The following is a 14,374-nucleotide window of genomic DNA, read 5'->3' as shown; positions in this document are numbered from 1 at the left end:
AAGTTTTCATTGAGAGTGACAATGGTTAGGATGGCTCCCTAACTTAACAAACTGGCAAAAAAGTGTTGTCCAGTAGGGGTGTGTGAGGTGACAGACCTTGAAGTAATTGTGTAGGCTGTCAGTCAAGGTAGAGCTCAGGTTAACAGAGAGGTGGTTGAAGTCCTCCACTCTGGAGCTCTGCAGTCCACAGCTTTCAAACAACAGAAATCAACAGAGAGGTTACAACATTCACACAGAAATAACCCACATTATCCCATACCAAGTGTGTGCATACTTTGTGACAATGCACACTCTGAAGAAACACATGTTAAGAACAGTTGATTTACAAGAAGGAGATGTGGTGATATAGCAAAGAATTACCTGCTGCAGGTGCGCACAGATTTGAGGTGAAACTCTAACTTTGCCACAGGGCAGATGTAAGAGAAGGAGGAAACCCTGAGTGTCTCTCCCTCCTCCTTCAGCTGAAGCAAACACATCATCAGGAACTCATGAGCATCCTGTGGAAGACAGTACATCAGAAGGGCAATGCTCCTGGACTTCAGCAGCAACAGAGTGAGAAAACAAAGAAGGTTGTGTGCAGTTCCTGCAGGCTACTGCATGTGGTTCTGATGTGTTCTGAATGGCTCAGAGGGTTGTTTAGCTGAACCTGTTTGTAGTCCTCTCCAAACGCTGGGCATCTGACTGAAATACAGGCATTCAGGGCTCTCAGGAGCTTCTTCTTCTGTGAAGAGCTACGACTAGTGAGCCTGCTTTGCTGCAAATCTGCAAAACATCTACGCAAGGTAACAGGGAGACCAAAGTGGTTTATTTCTCTCAGCATCACAACACCTCCCTAAGCCATCATATTTGAACAGTTCATTTAGACAAGTGAATCCTCTGTTCCTGATTGGCTACCTGAGCATCTGGCAGCTGGATGGATCCGTCCAGCTGGAGCACTGAGCTCTGATGGGGCTCCAGAAGCAGGAGAGACTCAGTAGACACTGCAGAGTGGCGTTCTGGAGGCGGGAAGGGAAACTGCAGGTGTTCTCAATACACACCTTGACTAGCTAGCCAGGTATTTTAAAATGAAATGAAATGTGCAATGTGAAATGAGCACACATTTCATTTCATTTTACCTGGCTAGCAGAGGAGTCAATTCCAGGTTCAGAAAGTAAAAGTCCTCACCAGGATTTTGCTCAGGCTTCCTGGATTGTGTTGATTCCACTAATTTTACCTGGATTGCACTAATTAGAAAATCTAGCAAGCTTGAGCAAAATCCTGGTGAGGACTTTTACTTTCGGAACCTGGAATTGACACCTCTGCTGGCTAGCGAGTCAACATGTGTATGAACACCTGCAATTCTCCTTCCCTTAATAGTTTTAGTAAACAATTCAGTAATGTGTAGTGTCTCCACCAAATTTCTCATGGATTTTCGTGACTGGATATGGTGACGGATTAAATCTGGTGGCTTGAAGAATCCCGTTCACCACTGTTAACGACACACTACTATAATTTACCCAGCTACAGTTTATGTATTATGCATTGATGTGCATTTACAGCACACTTGTAATATAGTAATATAATTTTCCCAGCTACATTTTATTGTCACGTAGGGCTACTCCCCCCTCTCCTAGCTGTCACTCCGGTGTCCTGCTCTTCGTGTCTTTGTTGTTCCTTGCTTGTTAATCCCGCCTTGCTTGTCTGTTACCATAGTTTCCCTCTGTCTGCCATGCCCATGTTGTCATTGTCTTCACCTGTGTCTAGTCTAGTTCTGTGTATTTATATCCCTGTGTCTCCCTAGCCCGTTTTCGGTTGTTCTGTTCATTTGCTCCGTCGGTATTTGCCAATGTGCTCCGCGATCCTTGTTATTTGATTTCGTGAGTATTGTTCCTGTTCCATTGTTCATTACTTTTAGTGTTCTCCCCATTGCCCTGTTCGTTCTCTTTGTGTGTCTGATTATGCCGATCAACTTGTCAAACCTGGATGGCTCACCTGTTACGACCCCTGCCTGTTGTTACGACTATGATTATGGAATTCCTTCTAATAAATCTCGCTCTCCTCAGCGTTTGTCTGCCTCCTAGCTGAGGAGGTGCCTGCGTTACATTTGTACTTATATTTTATTTTATGTTGTGCATTTGTAGCACACTTGTACTATTTAAAAGCTAGTCATTTAAAATGTTTATTTTAAAAAATGAAAATTTCCACCAGGGAAATTTTAGTAAGCACCAATGCAAACTGTCTATAAGAAACTATTTCTACTTTCTTTTGTTTCCCCTCTCTTGAAGCTACATTTTATTTATTTGTAATAATTTAGGCTGTGTGTTTCCAGTGTAATATTCCTCTCTCACTATAGTTTACTAAATTCAGGTATCGCATGGTTAGTGTTGCTAGCTGGGAAAATAGTGAATCACTCAAATATCATAACTGGATACATTCAACCTAAAACATAATTAGCCTATAACTCACTAATGATTAAGTCAAGTCAAGTTTATTTGTATAGTGCTTTTCACAATCTTTACAAGATTAACAATCTTATGGGTCCAAATCCCTAATGAGCAAGCCAATGGCGACAGTGGCGAGGAAAAACTCCCTATGATGGAGGGGAATAGGAAGAAACCTCGGGAGGACCAAGACTCAAAAGGGAACCCATCCTCCATTGGGCGGCCCGTTAGCACAAGTCCGTGGTGCGCAGGGTGGTTCTACAGTTCTACAGTAGTAGTCACAGTTCTCGTTCCCCGGCCAAGTAGTCACAGTCCCTTCAGTGTAGATGGTGAGCCTCTGATAGGAACTAGCATCCGCACGACCTCTTGTGGCAATGGCACGTCCAACCCTGGCATCAGTACATCCACCGGCAGGTGCTTGTATCCGGATAGGTGCGTGTATCCAGCAGGGACCAGTCCCCTTCGGGTGGCCTGGTTAAATACACAAATCACACAAAAACACAAAATCTAATTATACAGACTAATACACAAGTCACACAAACCACACAATCAGACTAAGCATACTGATGATTACATGAGTAACACCAAAGGTAAAATACAAGACAGTATGACTCCTTTGCAATTAAAACACAAATCACATTACTGATAAATATTTATAAAACAATAATAACTATTTCACTAACAATTTACAAAATCATTTACATTTACGGCATTTAGCAGACGCTCTTATCCAGAGCGACTTACAAAGTGCTTTGCATTCAATCACAGAATTCATCCTAGGAAATAGTACGAATAGGCCAGAATTCAAGATACCACTGAGTCAGACTACTACTAAACCACAGGAGTCAATGTCATTACCTAGTGTTTTTGCAAGTTAGACATTTGCCAAGAAGCACAAATAACCACAGACAGACATACCATTTAAAGAACCACGGCAAGTGGTATCAGCTGAGTTAGTGCTCTGGTAAGAACTCAACAAACAGGTGGGTCTTCAGTCTACGCTTGAAGATAGCAATAGACTCTGCAGTCCTAGCAGCTAATGGAAGATCGTTCCACCATCTTGGAGCCAGGACGGAGAATAGTTTGGAGCTTTGTCTTCCATGAGACTTTAAGCATGGAGTTTCGAGTCGAGCCAAGCTTGAGTTTCTGAGTGTTCGCTGTACGGATTGGCTTTTGACCATGGACATCATGTAGGGAGGGGCCAGTCCATTTTTGGCTTTGTAAGCAAGCATCAATGTTTTATATCTGATGCGTGCCGCTACTGGAAGCCAGTGAAGAGAGCGTAGCAGAGGAGTCACATGTGAGAACTTAGGGAGATTGAAGACCAGTCGTGCTGCAGCATTCTGAGTTAGTTGTAGAGGTCTGATGAGGATGACAGGAGCACTGATAATCTGCTGTTGATAACCAAAAATCCCAAAATGGTCGAATCTGTAATCCTGATGGTTGTCCACGGTGATGATGAATAGTCCACGAATGGTGATTCTTTCGGGCTTTCCTCACAGTTCCTTGCACACTGACGATGGTGATTGTTCTAATAATCCCGACGATCGGTTCTTGATGCCGTTCAGTCCTCTGGTCTTGTCTCTGTTCTCTGGCGTGGATCATAAAGTCTCTCATCATCCTGATGCACATCTTGTCAAGGCTTATTATTCTGTCCTGGTCCACAAACTGCAGTAGTCCTCTTGTCCTGGGAGCCTGCGTGAAATTCAGGTTGCACAGCTGTCGGTAGTCTCTAATCCAGGAAGAAGCACAGGAGACCCACATGATGGACAGAACGAAAGAGACAGAAAAGCAGAATAAAGACTACACACAGCTTTATGTTTTCATGAGAAATCTGGAAGATGAGTTAGGGTTACACAAACCTCAAAAGATGAAACAGAGTGTTGGGGGAAAGAGAAGGGGCAGATGTAAAACGCTCCAGGTGGGTGATCAGTCCATGTGATGTTCTACCTCTGTGTCCCAAAAGACCAACATCTAGTCCTCATGTGGTTATGGGAAAACCTTCAGCATCTGAAAAACACACATGCAAGCAAAAATATTAAATTACGTAGAAAAATAAAACGCATGCCACACAGTGAAATTATGAATTTATATAAGAATTCAATTCATGTGTAGGTGTTTAAAAGCCTGGAGGTGGTCGTTGAGGGGGTGCTCTCGGTGGGGATGGACTGCTGGAAAAAACAGCTGGGTTCGGTGTCTCCAGGGTCTGGGTGTGACTAGATTCGGATGACCTGAAAATGTCATCCGAACCAATGGAGACACCCTTAAACCAAGTGGACACCACCGTTTGCTACAAAACACACACAATAAAAATGCCTTTAGATATCATTTTCTAAAAACCTCACCACAAATAATTCTAAATGCAATCAGAAAGGAGGAAGCACTAACCAGAAAAATATTCTGCACCGACGTTGTTGTTGAACAGGTGCGCAGGTAGATGGTGGCGTCTGTGATGCTGGATCCCCTCCGCTGAATTAACAGAGGACATGCTGATGAGTGTAATTCAGAATGGGACAAGCTAGTGAAAGATGCTTATAGTCAAGACTCTTTGTTACCTTGATGCAGGCCACGGCACTAGCGCTGGCAAAGTGGTGGAGGGTAAGCTACAAATACAAGGAAAAGATTAGGTTGAAGGGACATTTACAGTAGCATGTCCATTCTTACTGAAATTGTGAACCTGTTCCCATGACTCACCTCTGCACCTATCCAGTAGAATTCATTGTTGAGCACCCACCAGTGCTCACTCTCCAGCCCACTGTAGATGGACTTGTGCTGGAGCTTCACCTCCACCACCTGCAGTCAAGCAGAAAAATAACTTTACCACTGAAATGGACAAACCCCTTATAAACCCTCAGGTAACAAAATATTTTTGTGCCTGTGATACACATTAAAAACTTAAGGGAACCTGTGTAGCTGAAGAACCCATTCGTGAGAAGGTGAAGGCAAACATCCTATGTGCTCTGTCCAATCCTTGGCGAGTCTGTATAAGCCTCAACTATGGAGAAAACCAAATACGTGTTACTTTGCGACTAGACAAGTATGTGCAAGACCTGCATTTTACAATTATTGTGACCAGCATGCAAATAAACAATGCATGCTACAGTTCTGCACAGAAACTTCCCTAAATCCTGTACATGTTGTGACAGCGTGTTGTGAAAAGCGCTATACAAATATATTTGATTTGATTTGATTTAAACAGAATGAAGCTGGCTAGGAAAGATTTCACCAATAATAGCCAACTACCTCTCGGATCGGGGTATGGAGCGTCTCAAAGATGCCTTCGTCCAATGCAAAAGGCTCCCGATCATGTCCTAAGGAAGATGTTTAAAAAAACACTGAAATATTAAAAACTTTGATGCAACCTAGTTTAAATTTGCCGTTAAAGGGTAGCCAATTTAGTTAGGCTAAGTAACATAGTGATAAGTAGCTAGTTTAATGTAGCAAACTAGCTTGCGAATATAGGGGTGTGTTCGTCGCTAGCTCCCTAATTTACCGTCGCAGGTGTCGGTATGAGCTGCAGCTTCGACTTCCGTCTGTTGATCTCGGACCCGCCGCCTGTAAACGAGAAAAGACCAAACAACGGCCGAAACTCCAGTGGCACAAAGGAGCACTGGTCGCAGCCCAGTGAAAGGCAGGGAAAACAACATTTTAAACAGGTTAAACAAATTAATTCGAGATATTAACTCGTTGAATATGTTAATTCGAGATATTAATTCGGTAAATATATTAATTCAATATATTAATACGTTGAAGATATTAAATGGAGATATTAATTGTTTGAAGATATTAATTTGTAGATATTTGGAGATATTTGTTGATTTTTTTCCACAGCAAATGCAAAAGTGTCTTGTCTCTTTGGGGGTCGGTAAACGACTGAGGGATTTTAGATATTTTGTTTGGAGTTTCACCTTGGCGATTTACCTTGATATCAAAACATGTTTTTCTCCATGACTCCGATATGCAGAAACACTTAGCAACGTAAAAGGGGGAAAGCAAACGCTAGCAAAATAATTACCTTTTGCGGAGTATTGGACTAAATGACCCATAATACCTTGTCGTTTTATTTAACTGCTGTCAAATAAATATTCTGCCACATGAATTAAATTAGCAGTAATGTATGCTTGTCAGAGTTAACCACAAAACGTGACATCTCTACTCATTGGACGGATAATTGTCTACAAACGAATGTTATTTACTTGTCAGTCTTAAAGTTCGTTTTATTTGAAGATTAGCGTATTGCCTGCAGTTCTTATTTCTGCCGTTAGGTGGCAACCGTAATGCACCAGTTTATAGCTCGCACATATGGAGTACATAGAGGCAGCGGCACGATGTGGCTGTTTTTCTAATTAATTGTGTGTCCATTGATCGTGAGTAACATTATTTGTTAGTGATGGGCACAGCAGTTCTTTTAGATGAACTGAATCATTAGAATCAGTTCACTAAAAATATTCGTTCAAACGATTCGTTCACCGAATCGTTCAGTGCTTGGCAGGACTCCAACCCACATGGGTCCACTATAATGATTCAAATTGGACTTTGACATTTTCAAATTTTTTGCTTAAATGTATAATTTCTCTGTGTACATCACAGCATTAAGGATATTTTTATCAATCACAAAATCATATTTTCTCATCTCAAGCATTAGCTCTTTATAATTATTGGTCATTTTTTCAAGATCTGGGCAATGTTTTTCTTCAACCCCATTACGTACACAGTGGCAGCTCTCTGAATATGATCATAAAATGCATTTCTGAAGAAATCAATATTTTCATATTAATCAGATGTCCTCAACATTAATACAATAATTGTGAATACAAATACTTTTTGCAATACTAAGGTCTGAAATGTCCCTTTTCATGAAAGTGCTGCTATCTACATTATTACTGCTGTTTGGCCTGAGTCTTGGTGTTTCTTTTTACCATGGATAATGAAGCTTTCAGTTTGCAGCCTCTGCCTCCTGCCACCTCTGTACATGCGTCACACCATGAAGGAATTCTCCACACAGGTGTACACACATCTGGAAGTGCCATTCTGATGGTGTATGTCTCCAAAATAATAAGGTGGTCTGCATGTAGAGACTACAACATAATGAACATAATCATACATTTTGATAAATGTCATATTATTCCGTTTTTATGTCATGTCAGACAAAATGTTTTCATAATGTAACATAGACTTGATATGCAGACCAGGAAGTGATGGCAGTACTTCACATGTACTGGGAGACACTGGAAGTGTTATATAGTGTGGTGATGAGGCTGTTGGAACACAGGTGAATGAGAGGAGTATCCATGGAGACCAACAGTATTCAGGGGATGAAGCTCACTAGTGGCCAGAATGGTGCATGCGGCCGCTTCCCACACAGCATCCCTGAAGCAAGCAGAGCCAGTACAGTTTGTTTGCTGTGCACAAGGAACGCAGGACTGCAGGTGGAGAAGGTAGACATTAACATTACCTTCTTTCCTTATTATCATTTATTAAAAACTGCTTTAATTACCTAAGCTTACCAAAGTCTTTAAAAATGTATCACTCTATATTTGCCAACTGCTGACTAATAGGTGTTTGAGGGAATGCAAGAGATGGGCATGGGCGAGGATCTGTACTATGATTAGATCAAAGGAGTTGGGACGAGATCTCCACAGTGGCATGGGTCCTCCACAGGATCATCATAGCTATAGCATAACTACTGACATTTAGTTAATTAACGGTGTTCAGTGTGAGGTTGAAGCGTGTACAGACTAAACTCCTAAGAGTTCAAGAGGTATAAGTGTATATTCTAAACTTTGCAGCAGTACACGGGCATTAAAGAATGTTAAAGGGAACCCCGGCTGGTAACACTTGTAAGCCTTAATATGATGTCTTAATAATTTAGATTAATTACATGTAAAAAAAAATCACAAAAGCAGCAAATTTATTTACAAATCAACACTTTTATTCGAAATATTTGACATATGGGCGCAGCCATGTTTTCTGACGCGCAATGCCTGCTGTGTAGATGACGTCAAATGGTTGCAGCACGCTAAACTTGACTGCGGTTGGAAGGAGTTAATTAGTGATGGGATTTTCGGCTCTATTTTGAGATGCGGCTCTAATGGTTCTTCTTACTGTGGAGAGCCGGCTCTTGTCGGCTCCCAAAATATATTTTTTACATTATTAATTAATAGCTTAAACCTAATTTTATAACATTGTTTCATTATTGACATTGTTAAGCACTTGTGATGAGTAAAAATGCTGCATAACAATGCTTTATAAATAAAACTTTTATTATAACCAATTATTAAATTATCACAAAATAGCACCAAAATAGAACGCAATACAGCTTGGCCAATTGCCTGCAGTTTCCACAAAAAAAGTGGAGCTAACTTTTTTCCAGTGTTTTACCACCACATTTTTAACTGAAAGCTGCGTGTGATTGGTCAGATGTGTGGAGCACACGCTTGACATGCGGGCCGTGGAGACATTCTTTGCAGTGTTGTCCGAAACGATATGTGGTAGTATAAAGAAACACCCTTTAAAAACAGGGGAAGGAACATTTACCTGACAAAAATTAATGTTGCATTGTGTTCCAGGTTTGAAAAGTGCTAAAGTACTTGAAAATGTAACTGTATTTTGTTTCACAACAAATAGCTGTCTGATTGAATCGATGTGATAAACAAGCAAATTATTTCGAATAATTTTGAGTATATGTATAAATATTTAAGTTTAAGGTGCTGGGAAATATTGAAAATGGCCTTTTTCAATATTGAAAAGTGACGTACAAGTGCTTGAATTCCACCTTGTAAAGGTGTATGAACCCGGCATACATAACTTTGTTCATTGCGCTGAAGAGGTGCACGACCTCACTTCGCACGGGGGTCCTCACGCAGGGCGCACGGACCCTCGCGCTGGTATCAACTTAGCTTAAGCACCGACTGAGGAAATAAACTCTCCGCTCTCTACCACTGGCAGAAGCAGAGCAATACGTGCAAGGAGAGGGAGAGACAGCGAGGCACCGGAGGACAAATAAAAACGATGTTGGGAAAAAAACTGTGGCACTTGCAGAGCACAAGCGCAATACTGAAGGGAAAAGCGGCTCCCAAATAGGATCCTAAAACGGCTCCCATTGTGGAGCCGGTTCCAATCGTTCACTTCAAAGCGCCGGCTCTTAGAGCCGGATCGTTCGCGACCGACATCACTAGAGTTAATGTTAGTTAGCTGAGCTACCTTAAAAAAAACCATGCCACACTGTGTTGCCGTTGGATGTTATTTCCAGTCGAAAGGCAGTGGGAAGACTGATATTAGTCTTCACAGTTTTCCCAAAGATAAAAAGAGGAGAAAAATTTGGGAAGCAGCGTGTGGACGAACACAGCTACCAAAAGACCCGCGGCTCTGCTCTCTCAGTAGAGTCATTCAGTAGAGCCCGACTGGTGAGAGTTGACGGGTGCTGTTGGTTTTAAACATAGACTAAAACACAATGCAGTGCCCACAGTTTTCCCACACAGAAAGTCCAAAAGCCCCAGAATGTGGAGCGAGAACCGCACGAAGAAACGTGAACATAAACATGCGCTGGATTCTCTCTGTCACTCACTTGGTGGGTGTTGTAGCCGCTGATGTCAGAAATGTTGCGTTCTGGCTCAAGCTGAAAAGGCTGAACAGTAGCCAGGTCTAGCTAGCTGTGCTCAAGCGCGACGGCCAGTCACTGCAACCATTTGACATCACTACCTGCTGCGCCCGTCAGCAGTTATAAAAATGGCGACCTACGTGCAGCGGGATTTTACAGAAAATCTAATAAATCTGCTACTTTTTGTGAATTTTTACAACGTGTCTTAATAATTTAGAGTAATTACACGATATTAAGGCTTACATATGTTATCAGCCGGCGTTCCCTTTAAGACCTGGAAATACCTAGAACAAGCAAGCATCATATAAATAAAAGTTAAGATGATTCATGTGTGCGTTGCTCATGGGATAATGAGACATACAGCAATTTTTCCAGCTCTATTCACTCCTACAGAACAATGTTTACAGAGTCCCTTGGCCACACTGATTGGGAAGTTTGGTCTCAAATGGATCCCTTGACTAAGTTGTGGTATTGTTTTTATTTCATTTATTTTTTACTAAATAAAAAACTAACCCTGACATACTAAATAAATGAACCATACTATAAAACATAAATGTAAATTAATTATCTACCCTGTTCTTGAGGTCATTGATGATCTGGGTTGTTATTAATATGCAGCATCTTGTCACTCACCCGGTTAACGTTTTCTAGGGTTCCTGTCCAAAAGGCCCCTGTATTTTTTTCCAGCAGGAAAGGTTTGGCTGGGTAGCTGATATCATGACCCTCAAAGGAGAAAGACACGTACAAACAGCTGATCCTGCCTTTCAGGCTCAAATGCAGTGGTCCGATACCACATCACATGTAACGGATGTTGACGTGCAGCTTGTAACTGAAAGTGGACTGAGAGTGATGGTTGTGGGCTCAGCAGCAACCTGTCTTTCCTCCTCATTCTGCTTCTTAACAGCACCCACAGAACCTCCATCAGGACCATCACCAGATGCAAACATCTTGGTCCGTTCTCTCTTCCAGGCTTTAAGCGAACTGCCTCGGAAAATCTGGGTAAAGAACTGCCGTTTCTTGCTCCTGGTCTTTTTCTTCTCCAGTAGACACACAGTCCCATTGAAGATGTCAAACTCCCCACCACAGATTGGTGTGGACAGCGCACTACCCTTATTCCCAGGTTGGGAAATACATTTTGTCAACTGTCTCTGAATTATTGGATCTCAACTGACAGGATGTGGAATTGTCACCTAAGGAAAAAAAATATTGATTAGTGTAGTGTTATCTAAATTTGATAAGAACAAGCTCTTTAGGCCTGAACCAACATTCAACAATCATTCCTTTGGTTTTCATTACATTACATGTGCATTTAGGGACTAATTAGGTTAATTAGGCTGCGAGCGTAAATACAACTAACAACTTCAGCAAAGGACTGCTGAAGTTGCTCGCCTTAAGTAGGCTGCAAACACCTGCAGCATATTGTGCCTGATTGCCCCCAGGTCTAGCTCGCGGGCTCCTCCTTGTGGCGACCGGAGGAACGGTCCTGGGTCCAACCCTGACAGTATGGACAAGGGAAGCGTGGATTAAAATCTATTATAGCTTCCTTATTAATATTTTACATGGTGAGCATATCTCGATAGGCTGATATCATACATCAAATAATGCTTTCCTTATCAAATCATGCTTTCAGTACATGTGTTTATGTACATGTGTTTCAGCTTTCAGCCGTGTGTTTATGTTGTCTACGTCTAGTCGTAGACAGGATCTCCGTCGGTGTGGTTGTGTCTGAGTGTGTTCATCAGTCTCACCTGTGGCTCATCTCGTGAACACTCGGCGCTTTTTTTTTTACATCGCTACTAACTCTGTGTGCACTGTATGGACAAGGGAAACATGGATATGCAGTTTATTAGAACTTCTTTATTAGAACTTGTATATAAACCAAGCACAACACTAACTTTTTACAACAGTAACATTTTTTGCACACATATGTAAGACTAGTGTCTTTGTTGTATTCGGCACATTCAACATGTGCCCACCTACTGCAGAAATCACACTACACCTACCCCCAAAAAAAGCCATTAGGTACATATTAGTACTAATACTACTCCAGTTGTCTAATAATACAAAGTATGCTTATGTTATACATTACCATTTCAATCATGCTCTTGTCTGCATCAGATTCCAGCAAGGAGCACACCACACAGTAATCATCTGCATTCCCTAGAAACAATGATTTTAGTATGGTTTTAAACTGTAGCACTCATTCTCTAGAAATAATCATGTAGTAAAGAGTCTCTGCAGTAGCTTTATGGTACAGGACACAGATTGATAGTTTCGTTACCTTTGAGTCGGATGATGGAATATGGATTTATATGGGTTTTGACTAAAGAAAACTTTATGGCACTGCTTTCATGCAGTGTTTGATACCACTGAACTTTACACTGCAGCAGTGCACAGGCTACTTCAAGTCGTGCCTTGGTAACATCTTGTGGGGATGTCTGGACAGCGCTGATGTTTCTCCTCTGGAGATAATCTTCTGCAAACTGCAAAGTGGCATTTTACATGGTAAGAGTAATATCAGTTACTTATAAATGCCCATCACATTATTTTCAAAAGGTTTACCCTCAACACTAAAATCCCACAACTGCTGGAATCCTGCTGCTTGTTGTGCAGCATTGTTTGTACTGTCCATTTAGGCTCCTGGTCTCCATGGCCTGTCATCCTTAAGAAGTTCCTAATTATTGTTTTAAAAAAATGATAGAAGAACACAGTTTAACATCACACCAGTTCTTTTCAGAAAAAAGCTCCAAAATTAGCACTGTAAAATAGCAATGTTAAAATGTTATTACCGCCAGTTACGTAGCAGCTTGCGCTCGAGTGCACTTTCATTTGCCAGGGGATCGATCAACACAAGGACCTTGTCAGACATGTTGACAATCTAAAAGAAATGAGTTCATTCATGTTATTCTCTCGTCATATTATAACATTCTGCTGCATCATAGCACAATTAGAATATCTCTGTACGATTCATGCAAATAATGACTGATGTACACTACCAGTCAAATGTTTGAACACAAAAAAAAGCATTTTAATCTAAAGGATTATGCCTTAATTTGTTTATAAGACAATTTGGGAAGGTTGTTGTATATATTAATTAATTCTCAACATACTTCATTTTAAATGCACCCTTTATTTCAGAACTTTAGTTCTCTACAAGGTCTCTGCATGTGAGAATGTGTTCAGGACTGATGTTAAAGCATCATAGGTGCTGCTTCATGAACAGGACAGTTACTTCAAAGAATCTAATATTTGTTTATTAGAGCATAAATAGAGCACAGCATTCGTTCATTGCTTTAGCATCTTTCCAGTTTTTTTATGTCAAAAATAATAAAAATAAACAAAGTAGGTGTGACCAAACATTTGACTTGTAGTGTAAACAAACCTGCTCTGAAAAATAAGGAAAGGTAAACAAACCACTAAAACCCAGTGAGCCCCAGTGTTTACAGGGCACATCCAGATTTCCTCCAGTGGAAACGTCATCTAAAGAATGTGTTGAATACAAAGTTGTCATTATTGTTACTGATAATCATTACTGCTAGACTGTAAATGTGATGAAAGTACCTTTCTGAGCCTCTGGAATTGTCCAGAAAACAACGATGTTGCAATAACGACACAGAGCTGGTGAACAGCTTTCTGTTAAGAACAACTGAAATTTTAATTATGTTGCAAGAAATACCTAACACAGCTACATAAATATAATTGCCACTTACCTGCTGTTTTTCAATGAGTGTGTGCAAGTACGCATCAATAACCTGCATTGTAAAATAAACAACCATTAAAGAATGTTATACTTCCTCTTGTAATACATTTTGACAGTGATTTGGTCTCTTACATCATCAGCCAGCCACTCGGTCCCATGCAGTGTACGGAAAGACGAATCAAACAGTTTATATGGTCCAACAACTGCCTCCACCCGACCACAGTCTTCTGCAGCCCACAACATTCCAACTGAAAGCACAGCATGAATGTCAAAGCATAGATATTTGTTTTTTCTAATCCCTGTACTATTACAGTTACATGGCCAAAAGCATGTGAATACATGAACACCATTCTCATTTGCCCTAGTTTAACGCCAGGGCCTTTCAAACCCAGGGCCATCTATACACAATTCCCTATGCCATTGCATGATGTAGAATTAAGATTTCCCTCCCATACAATGACCATGCCTGGCCAGATCAGTTCATTAGAAGAGGTATGCACATACTTTTGGCAACATAGTGCATCTGACAAACGTCCAACAGGTCAAAATGGCCAACGGGCCAACATGTATAGTTTGAACAGGCCAAATCCCTTTCATGCAAACTATAAGTACAAGGGTAGGCTGAACAAATGACCAACAGGTCAAACTTGAACA

At 41.0% G+C, this 14,374-nt stretch overlaps 1 protein-coding gene and 1 long non-coding RNA gene across 2 annotated transcripts; both read right to left on the bottom strand.

The window, feature by feature from the left end:
• Positions 1-2,451: 2,451 nt before the first annotated feature.
• Positions 2,452-6,783, bottom strand: LOC143522937 (uncharacterized). Its single transcript, XM_077016984.1, has 10 exons — positions 6,342-6,783; positions 5,914-5,975; positions 5,664-5,731; positions 5,326-5,415; positions 5,115-5,213; positions 4,976-5,023; positions 4,809-4,889; positions 4,283-4,710; positions 3,339-4,152; positions 2,452-2,891 (listed from the first exon to the last, which is right to left on the bottom strand). The coding sequence occupies exons 1-8, from the start codon at positions 6,464-6,466 to the stop codon at positions 4,540-4,542; spliced, it is 744 nt and encodes a 247-aa protein (XP_076873099.1). The 5' UTR covers positions 6,467-6,783; the 3' UTR covers positions 2,452-2,891; positions 3,339-4,152; positions 4,283-4,539.
• A 721-nt stretch (positions 6,784-7,504) lies between these two features.
• LOC143522996 (uncharacterized) lies at positions 7,505-12,669 on the bottom strand. Its single transcript, XR_013133198.1, has 5 exons — positions 12,302-12,669; positions 12,110-12,180; positions 11,430-11,515; positions 10,654-11,210; positions 7,505-7,843 (listed from the first exon to the last, which is right to left on the bottom strand). It is a non-coding gene; the product is annotated as an uncharacterized LOC143522996 (long non-coding RNA).
• Between the last annotated feature and the right edge of the window lie 1,705 nt (positions 12,670-14,374).

Source organism: Brachyhypopomus gauderio, chromosome 1 (assembly GCF_052324685.1).
Source record: "Brachyhypopomus gauderio isolate BG-103 chromosome 1, BGAUD_0.2, whole genome shotgun sequence".
In the NCBI taxonomy this organism is placed as follows: domain Eukaryota; kingdom Metazoa; phylum Chordata; class Actinopteri; order Gymnotiformes; family Hypopomidae; genus Brachyhypopomus; species Brachyhypopomus gauderio.
This window is presented reverse-complemented; position numbering and strand designations above follow the sequence as displayed.